Consider the following 16566-nt stretch of genomic DNA (forward strand, 5'->3'; position numbering starts at 1 on the left):
ACACAGACCAGCTTTGTTTGTCTTTACTCTTTGACCTTCTGCCCTCACTTAGTTAACATCCTTTAAATACTTTAGGGCATGTCTGGGAAGGCGTGTGTATGGCCAGGAGAAGAACAGGTTGTTAAGTGTTTATTAATAGCCTTGCCGTCAGCCCCATCTGGCAGCATCTCTAAACTGCCCTGGGAGGTTCCTCTTAGCAATTTTGGTGATAAAAACAGGCACTAAAGGTGCTTTGGGCTATAAACAGTAGTCAAGCTTCCTAGGAAATAAAGCAAGAAAGGACAGCATGGGACAGGTGTTAATTCTTTTACTATCTTTATTTTCCACTCAGAATTCAAGACTATCCACCTTTGGGTCACAGACATAAACTGAGAAGCACAAAAATCATCACAGCTTCATAAATCCATAGTTGTCTCCTTCTCAGCCTGGAGATTGCCGCTCACCTTAACTGTCTCCTTTTCTAAGACAATCTAAGGAGTGCCAACTCTTGGAAGGATGTTTTGCTGTAGAGAATGGGGAATTCACACAATCCTCAGTGGTGTATGACTGCCTTTATTCCTTTTATAGTCCCAGAAATAGTTTAGGTAAAACGTTTATCAAATTTTTAGTGCTTTCATTTGGATACCAATTAATTTCAAAGAAGACATACAAATGGCCAACAGACAAAGGGTAATGCACAGCATCACTAATCACCAGGAAGGAAAATTAAAGCCACAGGGAGGTATGGCCTCATTCCAATAAAAATCACCATTATCAAAGAGATAAAAGACAACAAATTATGAAAAACAATATGAGTTTCTCAAAAACTTAACAACAGAACTACTATGTGTTCCAGTAATCCTACTGTTACATATCTAGAGAAAACCAAGTCGGTGTGTCAGGCACCTACTCGCCCTTCTTCATTGCAGGCTGTTATGTCAGCCAAGTGGGGCTGGCTAGAGGAAATGTGGCCCATCCACAAATGCATTCTCCTCTACCATAAAAATAAACTCTTGTCATTTGTTATTGTGAGGTAATGTGAAGTGAAACCAGCCAGACACAGAAAGACAAGTAACGCATACTCCCACTCACGTGTCCTCTAAAAACATTGGTTATGGGGCCAGAAGTGTTGGTGCGTGCCTGTAATCTTAGCACTTAAGAGATGGAGGCAGTAGGGGGAGGGAACGGGAACCGAAGAGGGTGGGGAAACTGGTTGGTATGTAAATAAATGAAAAAGTAATAAAAAAAGATGGAGGCAGGAGAGTTAGGATTTCAAGGACAGCCTTGGATACATAATAAGTTTTAGGCCAGTTTAGGCTACATAAGACTGTCTCCAAAAGGAAAGAAAAGGTTAAATATAGCATTGTTTATAATAGCAAATAAGTATAAATCAATAAGAGAATTCCTAAGTAAATCAGAATAACTCTGTTCAGTGGATTTATGAGCCTTGTATCCAATTTGTTCTAGTTAGCTTTGTGTCCTGTTCTCATAGAAGTTGTGATAGGAATAATTTTTGTAAGCCAGGCATAGCAGCACACCTCTGTTATCCCAACATTCAGGAGGCTGAGGCAGGAGAATTAAGACTTACAGGCCAACCTGTGATTACGTAGAAAGTCCCTGTCTCAAAAAACAAAAACAATGGTTACCAGAGGCTTGGAACTATGAGGTGGTGGGGTTGGGGAGAGGTTGCTCAGTGGATGCTGAGTTTCAGGTAGCTAGGGGTATAAAGAGTTCTGGCATACTATCACCTGTGTACTGTAACTAGACGTAACAGTTATGTGCTAGACATTTAAAAATGCTGGAAGAGAGAATTTAAAGAAATGATAAATGTTTGAGGAAATAGATGTGTGTACTCCTGCATTGAAACATTACATAGAACCTATAAGTATGTATAATTTTTGCTTTGATATAGCAATTAAAAACTAAATTTTAGATAAACATTTTTTTTCCTTTTTTTTTTGGGGGGGGGGGGTTTCAAGACAGAGTTTCTCTGTAGTTTTGGAGCCTGTCTGGAACTTGCTCTGTAGACCAGGCTGGCCTCGAACTCACAGAAATCCGCCTGCCTCTGCCTCCTGAGTGTTGGGATTAAAGGCGTGCACCACCACCGCCTAGCTAGATAAAAATTTTAAGACATTTAAAATATAGTGGCTCATGTCTTTAATTCCAGAACTTGGGAAGCAGAGGCAGGTGGATCTCTGTGTATTTGAGGCTAGCCTGGTCAACATAGCAAGTTTTAGGACCACCAAAGCTATGCAGAGAGACCCTGTCTCAAAACAAAAAGAATTAAAAGGATATCAATTAATTCCTTTTTGTTGTGTGCCTGCTATGTCTAGCAATCTCAGTTAGGAGAGAACTGGAAACTGGCAGTTGTTCTTACTTCACTCCTCAAGGCCAGCACTTTCCTAATGCCCGTTTGCCTTGCCTTCTGATCACTAGGGCCGCCTGCTGAACCTAAGCTGCTCCACGGTGCCTACATTTGTACTAATGCCCGTTTGCCTTGCCTTCTGATCACTAGGGCCGTCTGCTGAACCTAAGCTGCTCCACAGTGCCTACATTTGTGCTCTCGATCACTGCTACCACTCAGGTGAGCGCCACGGTGGAACAGTCTTGGGCTGGAGAGGGCTCACAGCTTTGGAAGGTGCGTCAGCATTCATGTCTCTGCTTTTCCAGGCTCTCGCCTTGATAGAGCTTTACAACGCTCCTGAGGGTCGCTATAAGCAAGATGTGTACCTGCTGCCCAAGAAGATGGGTAAGCTGCTCTTCCTTCCCTTTCTTACCAAAGTAGTTCACCGTCAGGATCTGAAAGAAGCTTGGACAGACACATGTTGGGGGAAAAAGAGAGCATCTTATCTTTATTTCATAAAATAAGAACTAGGATTCCAGACTCCATTTCTAGGTGATTTGTGTAATTTTCCACATAGGTTTTTCTAGGGAGGTTCTTGCATCTTGCTGTTATTTTGAATACCTGCTTGAGAATTATTTTATTATGCCCTATTGCATTGTATCACATTGTATATTTCGAGGAAGGGTCTCATGATGTAGTCAAGACTGGCATTCAACTCACACTTGTTTCCTGTCTGGGATTACAACATGTGCTGCCATGCCTAGCAATTGAATTTTAAAGATTTTCTTTTTTAAAGTAACATGTATGCAGAAATCTCTAAGGAGGAGAAAATAGTCCTTCCAAAAGAGCGCCTTTAATCCCAGCACTCGGGAGGCAGAGGCAGGCAGATCTCTGTGAATTCGAGACCAGCCTTGTCTACAGAGCTAGTTCCAGGACAGGCTCCAAAGCCACAGAGAAACCCTGTCTCAAAAAAAAAAAAAAATCAAAAGAGAATATCTCGACCTTTTGATATCTGGCTTATTCCAATTCTAAAATGGTAAAAGCCCCTTTTTTTAAGGGACACAACAAGTTCCTGTTAAGAGTTAATTATGGCCGGGTGGTGGTAGTGCACGTCTTTAATCCCAGTACTCAGGATTTAGGAGGCAGGGGCAAGTGGATCTCTGTGAATTCGAGTTCAGCCTGGTCTACAAAGAGCAGTACAGGATAGCCAGGGTTGTTACACAGAGAAACCCTGTCTCAAGAAAGAAAAGAGAGAGAGAGAGAGACAGGGAGAGAGAGAGAGAGAGAGAGAGGGGAGAGAGAGAGAGAGAGAGAGAGAGAGAGAGGGAGAGAGAGAGAGAGAGCGCTAATTATGTGGGCAATTGGCACAACAGAAACATAAAACTGTCTTAAATGTTTAAACATCCTGTCCCAAGCACCTAGGTGATACAAACTCAAGGAATAAGTCATCTTTTAGCTTTGCTTCAGTAACTGTTTAAGACGGTTTAGATGGGTCTGATGTAGTGGTCCACACCTTTAATCTCAGCCCTTGGGAGACAGAGGCAGGAGGATCTCTATAAGCTTGAGACCAGGATGGTCTACAGAGTGCGTTTCAGGACAGCTAAAGAAGAGAAACTAAACAAAAACAAATAAAACTATCATAGTTTGGAAGAGCATTTATATTCTCTTTGGCTGTATAATGAAGTTGAAAAGGTAGCTATTCAGAAGATGTAAAATCACACAGTTCTAGGCATTTTTTTTAAGTTATTTTCCCTAGTTCCCATGGATGTTAATTTTTCTAGAATGTAGAGGTATAGTATAGTATTTCTAGTATTTTCATAGCATAGTATAGACGTCAAAGCAGTACTAGCCATGGGAGCTTCCCATTTTTAAGGCCCATGCTATCATTATTTCTATCATTTCTTTTATATCATTATTTCTATCATTTCTTTTCTGAAGAAAAGCTTCAGGGTAGAAAGTTACTAGAAGAAATATTTGGCTTTTAAAGTCACCAAACTTGAAGCTAAAGGCAGCCACTCCTTAGATTTGAGGACCTACGAGCAAAAATCAAGCATTTATCAATCATGTCCAAGAACTAGAACGTGTCTTCCCACTTTTTAAGGCCTTACTTGAGGACGGGCAGATAGGAGGCAAGATGCTTATCCATGACTCGTGTGTCCTTTCAGATGAGTATGTGGCCAGCCTGCACCTGCCCACCTTCGATGCCCACCTGACGGAGCTGACGGATGAGCAGGCCAAGTACCTGGGACTCAACAAGAACGGGCCCTTCAAGCCTAATTACTACAGGTGCCATGGGCTTCCCAGAAGTCAGAGAAGGCTGGGCAGTGAAGGACTTCCTGCCGTACAGCTGATCCTTGCCCCTCCTACCACATATGCTTGTTTATGTGAAGTCAGAAAAATAACACATTTCCACCAGGTCTCCTACCTCAAAATACTCTGAGATCTTCTTTAAACCTTGCCGTCATCTCCCCCCCCCCACACACACACATACTTGCACATTTTTTTTTAAGTTTAAGCTACTGCTTTATTTTTTTAATATTTATTTATTTATTATGTATACAATATTCTGTCTGTATGCCTGAAGGCCAGAAGAGGGCGCCAGACCTCTTTACAGATGGTTGTGAGCCACCATGTGGTTGCTGGGAATTGAACTCAGGACCTTTGGAAGAGCAGGCAATGCTCTTAACCACTGAGCCATCTCTCCAGCCCATACTTGCACATTTTTATTTATTGTGTGTGTGTGTGTGTGTGTGTGTGTGTGTGTGTGTGTGGAGATGGGTGCACTGCACATGTTGCACATGTGGAAATCAGGTAACCCATGGGAGTAAGTTCTCCTTCTACCATGTGTGTCCTGGGGAGATTGTGAGGCTTCTCGCTGGCCCATGGCCTTCTTCACTGCTATGAGACAGAGCCACAGTTATCTGTCCTCATTATATATGCTAGAAAAGCCTTTGTCTCCCTGTCACACCTTTGGGCAGGCTCCTTCTGTTCCAGACCGACCAGCAGACAGCACCCGTTTCATCTTTCTTTTTTCCTCCAGGTATTAAGTTCCTGTAACGCAAGCCAGAAGACGATTTAAGGAATAGAACCAAGCCTTTTCTCCACTATTATCCAAGGAAGAACCCAGCAAGCTGCTTCTCCAATCAGAGCTCCCCGCCGTGCTCATCCTATATGTTAGGTTATTTATTTATTAAAATCTAGAATCCTGTGCCTGTAGCCTTGGCCCAGAGTGTGGTTACTACTCCTGGGGCCTGAGAGCCGCAGGGGACAGGCCGAGAAAGGGAAGAAATGGGTAACCATTCCTAGTGCATCATTCGCATCCTTGCCCATTGATGGAACTCTTAGTGATGGCCATTTTTCTTTCCAGGCTCAGGAGTTAGTTCAGGGATGCCAGACTCCTTCTTACTTAGGGTTTTCTGGAATAAATTTTCAGCAGCTGCCTTTCTCAAAACTTTGGTCCTTTCCCAGGTGAGGCCTTTTGGAAGCCACTGAATTAACAGGGCCTGAATTCTCAGTCTTGATAGTTACTATCACTGCCTTCTTTTATAAAAAGGCTAGTGAGGTAGGAGTGTTAAGGTCTTAAGCTACACCAAGAGCTTAGCTGTGCCTGTGTCTGTGCCTACCGGGATCTCTTTTCTTAACCAGAACTCTTTTCTGTCCCTGAATATTATGTCCATTTTAATGCTTCCTGGTTCCAAGAGTAGTGTGCCTCCATGATCCTAATACCTCTGCTATTGGTCAGGCATTTGTTTTGCTTTCTAACCCCACCAAACGCTGCTCAAGAAGTAAGGGATAAGCTCCACTGGGACCCAGAGTTTTGCTTCCTTGTCATTTAACTGGATTGTTTCCTGGGAAGCCCCATCTAGACTGGCACTGTTTCAGAAAAGGAGGCCTCACGTGGATAGGGCTTCCTGAAACTCCTGCTGCTGTCTGAAACCACTTCTGGACTGAGCTGACAAAGATGTTTACTAGAGATTTGAAGCTTGAGACTTTGGAATGGGATCCAACTTGGCATCCTAAAGAAGCAAGTCTGTTTTCCAGGAAAGACTTTACAGCCTGGCTGCAGAAGACAGGTGACTGTCATTTGTATCCAGATGATGGAAGCTAGTTTGAGGGCTGGGGGTATATATAGCTCAGAGGTAAAGCACTTGCCTGGCATGTACAAGGCTCTAGGCTCAGGCACTGGATACTAGGGAAGGGGCGGGAGCTAACTTGATCCTTATCAGACAGACATTCATCCCTTTGGCTGTTGCCGTTGTTGAAAGTGAGATCTGCCATCTGATATCTCCTCTTTCTTTGCTGCTGCTGTATGTATCTTTATGATCTGGCCTCTTCTGTTTAAGGATTCTATTTCAGAGAGTTTCTTAAGTATTATAACATAGCTAGTAATGTAAACAGTGTGAAGTTTCTCATTTCACCCAAGCTTTAAATTTCCTTTGGAGATGGACTTGGTTTCAAGGTTCCATTGGGATCAGTTGTTTTCAAAAATGAAAACCTGGAGTAGCCCTAGGAATCCTGGGTTAAATGAGATCCTCTCGTGCATCGTATTTTAGTCTCCTGTTTGTTTCCCATGTGTTTCCTATATTCTGCTTCAAAGTCTCCAGACCAAGGCCATTCAAACAGGAGACACACAGAATCACTAAAGCCTTTATCTAGATCTTTTCCCCTGCCTCCGCCATCTCCACCATCCCTTGGTCTTGTGTATGCCCTGGAAGCTGGTCTGGAAGTGTCCTTATTGTTGAAGATAGGGAAACAGAACTGGGGCAGGTGGCTGTCTGCCTTATTAGATGGTCTACAGGCTCAGCCCAGGGCATCATCTGTAGCTATATTATTTTTTATAAGGACCATAGGGGCTGAAGATTCCACAAAGATACTCAATTCTGTTTGCCTCATCCTGATTTTTGTATTAGCTAATTGTATCACTCTCCCACTACCCCCTTTGTGTTGTTGTTTTTGTTGGGGTTTGTTGTTGTTTTGAAATAGTCTCACTCTGTAACCCTGCCTGGCCTCAAACTCATGGCAGTCATGTCTTGGCTTCCTGAGGCATGTGCTACCAGGCCTGGCTGGCTCTTAAGTTAGATCTCTTCAGCAAAAGATTCAGATATCTGTGCCTCATCTTACATCCAGGGCAGATTCCATTAGGCAGGGATCTGGACTTAACTTTTTGTATTCACGGGCCCCAAATCATAACCTGCTGATTTTCAGCAAAGCCTTGCTCTCTACAGAGCTTCCAGTGGCTGGTACTTACAGAGTACACTCTGTCAAACCATAGTGAAGAGATCCATTACAAATGGAAAGGGAGCCAGCCGCATGGGTTTCTAAGTTAGGTGTACTGTGTCTGCCATGGTAAGGTAGACCGCTGTGTCATCAACCATGAAGAAAGCAACCAGAAGTAGGGATATAAGTCAGTGGTAGAACACTCGAGCAGCCTGTGCCCGGGCCCTGGGTTGAATCCCTGGTACAGGGGGATTGTGGGGAATGCGGAAGAAAGAGAGAAGGTAGCTCAGGACTCCTATCTAGGTTCTGTCCTGTTAAAACCAAATCACTGTTCTCTCTAACCTAAGAATCAGAGCAAATCTCTTCTTATTCCAACTCCTGCTCTTAGATGCATCCTAGCTACCAGGAGGCCAGGAAAAGAAGGCTGATTAGCTCTAGGTACGTGGCCCTGGGTGGGGATAACGGAATTTATCCACAAGGAAATGTGTGCTACTTCAAGGTCTTCTTGTTTCCTTTTTCCTGTTAAACAGAATGCCTCTAGTCCTGTTCCTCTGCCTCCTCCTTCTCCCTCCCCACGTCCCTTCCGTGAGAGCACGGCTCCCTGTGGCCACACACTCCTGCAAAGCTTTTCTGCTGCTTGGCTTTCCTCTGAACAGATCTGAAATTGCTGCTCCTATGGTTTCGTCAGAATTAACTTCGTCATGGTTTTAAAAAAAATCAGAGTGCATTGTTGCATTAAGATTTTTTAATAAAGGAAAATTATGGAAAGAAAATAGGTAACACCAGCAAATTATATATTGACAAGTCTAAACTATATATACATATATATATAAATACATATCTATATGAATAATCATCTAGTTCTTCCTGTCATCTCACTGAAAGGAGCAAGGCCTCCAAGGATCACCAATTCTGAGAAGCTCTTGGAAATTTTATGTCTAAGTGATTGTATTAGATCAGCAATAATGACTATGTAATCTCAAAAAATAAATAAAATATTCTTAAAACTGATCTGTGTCCTGAGACTAACACTTGCTTCTGTGAACTAGGAATTCAGAGGTGAGAGGTATGTGGGCACCAGATGAATAAGGTCACCTGCCATAGGACAAAGATGTGAGAAGTTGATGCCATAACTAGCAGGCATGTTTGCGTGACCATTACCCTGAGACCCTGCTAGCCGTTATCTTGTCCCTCCCCCACCAGCCCACCTTGACACACACCTCAGAACCACCACTTTGAGATGAGGACTGTGAGGTTAATTAAGATGTTTTTTTTAAAAAAAAAAAAAAAAAACTAGGTGGCCGGAGAGATGGCTCAGTGGTTAAGAGCACTGGCTGCTCTTCCAGAGGTCCTGAGTTCAATTCCCAGCAACCACATGGTGGCTCACAGCCATGCGTAATGAGATCTGGTGCCCTCTTCTGGCGTGCAGGCATACATGGAGGCAGAATGTTGTATACATAATAGATAAATAAATAAATAAATTTTTAAAAACTCATTAAAAAAAACTAAACTAAAGCATGGACCTAGGTCACCAGTGCCACTGTGCTGCCCTTCAAAAGATCTAAACACCCAGAACTGAACAATATTCATCCAAAGTGTGTGTGGGGGGGGGTCAGATATCTCTAAAATCAGTAACTAGAATATGAACAGTTGCCTATTCTTTCTCAGCCATTATTAGTAGGGTAATTTTCTTATAGTGTACTTAGTTGTAAACTGTGTAATGCTTTATGTTAAAGTTTTATTAGCCCACTGTATTAAAAATGCTGCTTAAAGTAGGACTGGAAAAAAGACTCCGTGGTTAACAGCATTGGGGTTCAGGGGACTCGGGTTCAATTCCCAGCACCCATATATTGGCTCACAAGCATCTGTAGCTCCAGTTCCTGTTGATCCAGCACCCTCTGCTGGCACTGCATGCACACGGTGCCCAGACACTTGCAGGTAATATACAGAAGAGAAGAGAATTACTGCTTAGAGATATTGGTGCACACACTATTTACTAACCTTCCTTTTAGGTCCCAGACTAGGGTCCTATAGCCTCTGGTGCATTGTGTGCCACGTGGACTTCTTTATTGTCCTGTCTACCTAGTAGCCCCCAGAAACGAGGGAATTAAAGACTTCCTGCATCTTATATTTAAGCTGTCTTAGTGCTAGGTACTGTCTATTTAATGAACTATTTTACTTTTATGAATTTGAGTACTTAGATGGAGAAAGGAGTTTGTTTCATCTCTAATTATTCATGTTTGCATCATCAACCCTCCCTCTGTCAGAAGCCTGAGTTTGGAAGTAAAGCTTCGGAACAAGGGAACTTGGTAGTATAGTGGGGTGGGAGAGGTGCTGCTGTTTTTAAGATTTTATTTTATTTCTGTATCTGTGTGTGGGTAAGTGACTGTGAGTTCTGGTGCCTGTGGAAGCCACACAGGTGGTTGTGAGCTGCCTGGTGTGGGTGCTGGAAACTGAACTCAGTTCTCTGGGAGAGCAGTGAGTGTGTGCTCTTAGCCACTAGCCGTCCCTAGCCCTGGAATCACAGATGTTAAGATACTGACAGCATCTCAGGAAATGGAAAGGCACATGGCCAGCCTGACAAATTATCTCTCCAGTTCACTTGTGGGTGCTTCTGTGGCCATTGGTGTTCACAACTGTCACTCATTTGTTAACAAAAGCTGAATGGCCTACAGTTTTCAGTTGATTCAAGTTTCCCGTGACCCAGTTTTTCCGCAGACACTTCACGACGAGTTCTGAGCATCTATCTGGGCTTATGTTGAGCAGATAGATGCGTGATCTTTGCTGATTTCCAGCCCACTAAGCAGAGATCACCTTCTGATTCTTTGCAATCTTCAAATTTTTCACCCATTTCTGAAAGCAAAACCAGATGGAGCTCTAAGATCGGCCTTTAGATAGGAGCCAGAGGAGACTGCCTCAGCCCCACTCCCAAGGGATCAGTCTGCCCTTTGCCTTGGGGGTAAGCAGAAAAAGGAAGAAAGCCTCGGAACTAGTGTCTATGAGGATTTTACTGATCGACTAGGCTCATTGGAGAATCATCTCTGACTGTCAGTTCTGGAGCTCTGGCTGCGTAAGAAGAGAGGTACAGAAGAGGTAGATAGGAACTCTTTTTTAGTAAGAAATCCAATGGGCTATGCTGTGGCAAGTCTGTTACACTAAAGCAGGGATAAGCAAAGTGTGGGTTGTGAATCTTAATGTAGATTGCACATTTTTTCAGAATTTAACAAATTATGCCCAAAAAAAATTTCAAAATCAAATAGTTTGTGCCTTGGAGCCGAAGATTTTCTTGGAAATTCACATGAGTTTATTTGCAAAGTCAAGGTATTTCAAAGGGAGATTTTGCTTCCCAGGGGACATATTGCAATGTTTAAAAACATTTTTGGTTGTACTAACTAAGGGAAGTACTCCTGGCATATTTCAGGGGCAGCCCAAAGTTCTGCTGAACAGCTTAAAATGTAGGGGACACTTCCCCATAATAAATTATTTTTCTGTACAAAATGTCAACAGCACATAGATTGTGAATCCCCATATTAAACACAGAAACGTGGCAAGCAAAAGCCAGTGAAAAACCAGGTGTGGTGCACATCTGTAACCCCAGCACTCTGAACAGGAAGGTCAGGAGTTCAAGGTCATCCTCAGTTAAACCATATTTGAGACCAGCCTACTCAAAAAAAAAAAAAGCACAATGAGGTTGACCCTCCAAAGGAACTACACTCACAGTGGAGTGGGAGTGGGAATAGAAGACTGGGGGGGGGGTGCTAGTGAGATGCTGGGGACCAGGAAAGATATCCAGAAATTTCCAAGAAACGAAGTCTCTATCAGTGCTCCTCCTGCCACCCTGCCAACTAACAGAAAGGTAAGGTAGAAAGAGAGCTGAGGGTTCCGAGAAGGCTCACTGGGTTAAGAGCACAGGCTGCTCTTGCAGAGGACCTGAGTTCAATTCCCAGGGTCAAGATGGCAGCTCCCAACTCCAGTCCCAGGAGATCCAACTCCCTCCGCTTGCCTCTTGTGGGCACCAGGAAGGCATGTGGTGCACAGATATACATAATAGGCAAAACACTCATATACATAAATAATATATTTTTAAAAACAAATGGGTTAAGATGTGTATGTTGTCTCATGTCTGTAATCCCAATACTCAAGAGAGTGAAAGCAGGATGGCCACACTAGACTCCATTGTCTATCCTGGGCTACAATATGAGACCCTGTCTGAAAAGAATGGGATCGTCCCTAAGATATAGGAAAGGAGGGATAAAAGCATTGTTTGAGGAGAATACAAATACCACAGTTTGGGATCTCAGCAACATGCTTAAAGTAAGGAGGGTCAAAAAAAAAAGTCTTTCTAGAGGAAAAAGGGTCGTAAGTGGAATCTTCAAGAGCAGTAGCTGTGCTGGCTAGCTTTGTGTGAACTGGACAGAAAGCTAGAGTCGTTTTGGAAGACTGAACCTCAACTGAGAAAAAGCCCCCAGCAGATTGACCTGTGGACAAGCTTATGGGGCCATTTCTTTATTGGTAGTTGCTGTGGGCGGGGCTCGCTCACTGTGGGCGGGGCTCGCTCACTGTGGGCATGAACACCACTGAGCAAGTGGTTCTGAGTTGTATAAAAAAGCAGGCTGAGCAGGTTGTGAGGAACACATCAGTAAGCAGCATTCCTCCACGGTTTTCCCTTTCCGCTCCTGCTCTGGCTCCCCTCAGTAATGGACTGTAAGCTGTCAGATGGCATAAATCCTCCCCTACCCAAGTTGCTTCTGGTCATGGTTTTATCGCAGTAATTGAAACGCCAAGACTATAAAACCAAGAGAATGGGTTTCTTCCACAGAGCAGCACACTTACAACACTAAGACTCAATGTAATACTTTGGGAACCCCATGGCGTTCTCTGTGCTTACAAGTTTCCTCGTCAGTAAAAAACGGATTCATGAAAATAGCCTGTTAGGAAAAAGGTGTTGTACTTGGGGGGAAAAAAACTAAAAACCAAAAACCAAACCAACTAAACAAACAAACAAACAAAACATCTAATGCGGTGCTTAGCAGGGCCCCCAATTCAATGATTCCTTCACCGCCCATGGTCTTCCCAAAGCAAAAGGTTAGGATAGCAATTTGTTCCTTCCCCTTCGCTTTAGCCTTTGTCAAACCAGATCTGCCTATCTAATTCAGGAGAGGGCAGTACTCACAGTCTTCAACTCTCCGTTACCTTGAGCAATTAGGGTGCAGGTTTTTTATCTTTCTTAATTTAAATATTTATTGTTTGTATGTGTGGGAATGGGGGGACACCGCGGAGTACTTGTGGAGGTCTAAGGACAACTTTCAGCAATCCCTTTTCTTCTTCCACCATATGGGGACCCTGGGATCGAACTCAAAACCTTAGGCTTAGATTAGAAGCGTTTTTACCCACTGAGCCTTCTTGCCTGCCCAGAGATTGCTCTAGAGAGGGGAAAGAAATAGCAGTGGGTGAGGGTAGGTGCTTGCTACTTATTCGCACCAAGAGAAAGGTGCTTGCAAAGCTGGGGACAGATGACAGGGAGCAGCACCTCGAGGGCGGCAAGGATTTCAGTGACATCCCTCCCCTCAACTCCCTTTCTCCCGGCTTCCAGAAAGGATAAGTTAGTGGTGTGGTGGCTCAGGCTATTCCAAAAGGCCAAGCCCTTCTCTGCGACAAAGAGGGATATGAGAGGCGTGCAGCAGCCAGGATTGGGGGGGTCCCGGTCTGTGGAACCGTAGACTGCAGTGGAACTGGGGCTAGGGCTGGCAGGCAAAGGCCGCTACGTGGGACCCGACAGCGCTGAAAGGAGCAGGCAGTTCGGAGGTAAGCCGCCCGAGCTCAGGATCCAGAATTCGAGAGGCGGAGCCAGGAGCCAACCTCCTGCAAAGTGCAGTAAAAAAGCCTGGGGTGTGAGGGGAAAATATTCCTTGAAAGAGCCCCAACCTCGGCCTGGCTGAACAGCCAATCGCAACACGGGGCGGGGCCTCATGGAGTAGTCACAGCCAATAGAAGCGGAGGGGGCGGGGCCTGGGTCCGGGCGCGCGCTGTGGCTGGGTCGCCCCGGGCAGAGACCGCGGAGCTGCTGGAGGGAGGCGAGCGGCTGGAGGGAACCAACCGGCCCAGCATGGACGACCCCGCGGCGCCCGGGCCTGCCGGCTCACCAGCTAATGACAACGGCAACAACGGCAACGGCGGCAAAGGGAAACTGGGTGCGCCCAAGGGCCGGGAAGCGTTCCGCAGCCAGCGGCGGGAGTCGGAGGTGAGGAACCCGGAGACGTCCCCGGGCGGGAAGCGGAGGATGAAGTGACGCGGCCCACAGCCCGGTCCCTTCCCGTTGCGGGTCGCCGGCTTTCCAGCCCTGTTTCCTACGGTTTCCCTAACCCGCGCGAAGAACGTAACAGATACTTTGCAGATACTTGATAGCTGTCGCCGGGTGATTTTCGGACCCCGATTTGCTGATGGGGAAACAGCGCGCAGAGGTGCTAGGACTGTCCGGAGGGGTGGGAGCCCCAGCCCGGTCGCGGGAGGGAAGGATGGGCAGGCGAGCAGCGCGTCTCCGGGTCCAGACTGCAGCAACTGGCTCTGGACTGGACCAGACCGGCCTGAAGCACTTGCTTGCCCTCGCTGTCTTCTGATCTCGGGGTGATGGAGGTGCCTGGGGGAGCGCCTTCCGCGGAGGTCTTGTCTCTGTCTAGGAGGGTTAAGAGAGACGTGGTTCAAGCTGGGGTAGAACCAGAGCGGCGGCATTTGGGTGCAGCGGTCCCAGGTGCAGCTAAGGGGGTTGGCTATTTGGATATTTTCCTCCTTAAACAACAACAACAACAAAAAATCTAACTAAACTGCATTGGCGGGGGGGGGGGGGGGGACGGACAACTCGGGGACGAAATGTCGCTGCGGGCTGTGGAGGTCATTTGGGTTAGCCCTTATTTTATCTGATTTCATCTTAGTTTAGCTATTTGAGACGGCTCAGGGCAAAGCCATGAACAAGAGTTTCATTTCCCCTGGCTGGGCTTGAACTCACTGTGTTAGCTGAGGAGAGCCTTGAACTCCTCCTTGATCTTCTTGCTTCTATTTCCCACGTTCTGGGATTACAGTATGTGCCACCAAAGTGAGCCCAACCCTTTCATTTTACTATGCAAAAGACACAGGGCTGGAGGATGTGGCACAGTGATGGAGTGTTTGCCTAGCTAGCATGCTCAAGGTGCTAAATTTGATCCTTAGCACCATAAAAAGAGGCCGGGAAGAGCGGGGGAGTCATTTAGGGAGTAAAAGAGGTAAAGCCAACCTTCCTGATATCAGACACCTAACAAAGGGAGTGGCCAAGACCACCAAGTTCAGAGTCCTTCAGGTCAGGCCAGGTTTTTTGTTTTTTGGGTTTTTTTTTGTTTTTTTTTTTTTATTTCAGTGCTACTATTTATTTTCTTTGTGGCGAATTACCTAACCTATTGGAGCTCCAGTTTCTTCATCTCTAAAATGGGGTTAACACTATAAATAATTGAACATAAAGTGCTTATCACAGTTCACATAATTAATTGGTCAGTACTTATAACTCATCATTCTCATTAACTGGCAGAGGGAGTCCTATAAATCAAGTCTATGATGCTTTGTCTGAATAATCCATCACAATTTCCAACGTGATTTATTTGTCTATTTGGTTATTTATTGTAAAGAGGGCTCACAAAACTAAGCATGTTTACTATCACTGAGCTTCCCGCCCCCCACCCCAGCTCCTGTTTTCTTAAAGGTAAAAGGGGGAGGGGGATTGCCCCTAGCGTCACCACCTTGCACAGCCAAGGTTTCCTTGCTAGTTTTCTTTTAGAAGAACCATGTACCACCTTCCCCAAGAAAGACATTGTTTCTGTTTTGCCTCCCCCCCCCCATTGGAGGAAAAGATGGCTGGTGGTTTCAGAGGTCTTTCATGGTGGGGAGGGCATGGTGAAGGAGAGCTGTTTACATAGTGGCCGCACAAAATAGAGGAAGTTCTTGATCAGATATTTTCAGGAGGTAACAATGAAGTTATTAGATGCTAATGACACGACAGTGAGCTAGCATTCTAGGAAGGGTGCGGAAACAGACGATATGCAAATAAGGTGGCTGCAGAGTGCTCTGTTGGATCGCCCTTCGGAAGTAAGGACCCTTACCTATCACAGCTTCCAGCAGGAAAAGGCTCTCCTAGTACTTTGCTTCTGCCGGTGAGTTCAATGTCTATACCCCAGACTCTTCCTGGCGCTGCTGTTTACAGCTGCATTTCTGCAGCTGCATTCTTCATGCTTGGAAGTGAACAACTGTAGTCATCATCTCTGTCAGGGCTCATTGCCTCCAAAAAGCCATGCTGCAAAAACGAGCTTTTTTTCCTTCCTTCCAATGTATAGGATATTCTTGTCAGTCGGTCCCCTACCATCTTTGCAGTGCCCAGATCTGCTTTTCTTTCCTCTTTACTTTCCAGCAGAGGGCAGTTCTTAGGGAAGATAGTTTTCTTTTCTAGGGCTTCTGAAAAAAAAATTGCTAGAAGAGAATTACAATTGACGCAGATCAAAAGAGCTATATATGCTAAGAGCCTTTCTTGTACTTAACTAATTAATCCTGATAATAACCCTCTGAAGAGAGTCTTATTATTGTCATCATTTTATGGATGAGAATACTGAGCATTTTCCAACAATAATTACTGATGCCTATGCAACGTCCTCCATGTGAATTCAATTCTGACACTAATTACCCGGGGCCAGTGCATACACAAGATTGCCCCTACTTGAGAGGCCAGCCACAAGTGAGGTTCCTAGATTGTACACATTTCTTCTTGGCAAACTGAAAACTCGGGTTACCATTACTTACCCCTTTCAAGTTGGATTGATGGTTTGCTAGAATGACTGAACTCAGGAATGTATGTACTTAAGAATCTGATTTTTAAATGAAAGGTACAAATCATAAACAACTAAATAGAAGAGATTCGTAAGACAGGATATGGGCTTCGATCGGTTCGGAGATTCTGTGCCCTCTCTAAGGGTCACCGCCCTCGTAGTACATCCATTTTTTTCATCAGCACC

General features: G+C 44.9%; 2 protein-coding genes across 8 annotated transcripts in view; both read left to right on the forward strand.

Moving 5' to 3' along the window:
- Positions 1-8551, forward strand: part of Ahcyl2 (adenosylhomocysteinase like 2) — a 163110-nt gene extending 154559 nt beyond the window's left edge. For all 7 annotated transcript variants that reach the window (XM_041675330.1, XM_041675332.1, XM_041675335.1 and 4 more), the window contains 4 exons: positions 2495-2563; positions 2650-2728; positions 4489-4609; positions 5364-8551. In XM_041675330.1, coding sequence (XP_041531264.1) covers positions 2495-2563; positions 2650-2728; positions 4489-4609; positions 5364-5370 — 276 coding nt within the window. In that variant the 3' untranslated portion in view covers positions 5371-8551. The remainder of the gene's footprint in view (positions 1-2494; positions 2564-2649; positions 2729-4488; positions 4610-5363) is intronic.
- Positions 8552-13582: 5031 nt separating this feature from the next.
- The window catches only part of Strip2 (striatin interacting protein 2), a 40466-nt gene continuing 37482 nt past the window's right edge, over positions 13583-16566 (forward strand). Inside the window, exon 1 of the mRNA XM_041675701.1 lies at positions 13583-13781. Within this exon, the coding sequence (XP_041531635.1) occupies positions 13647-13781 (135 nt within the window). The 5' untranslated portion in view covers positions 13583-13646. The remainder of the gene's footprint in view (positions 13782-16566) is intronic.

The sequence above is a fragment of the Microtus oregoni genome, unplaced genomic scaffold (assembly GCF_018167655.1).
Source record: "Microtus oregoni isolate MIOR12 unplaced genomic scaffold, Mior012 000026F_ref0000081, whole genome shotgun sequence".
Classification (NCBI taxonomy): domain Eukaryota; kingdom Metazoa; phylum Chordata; class Mammalia; order Rodentia; family Cricetidae; genus Microtus; species Microtus oregoni.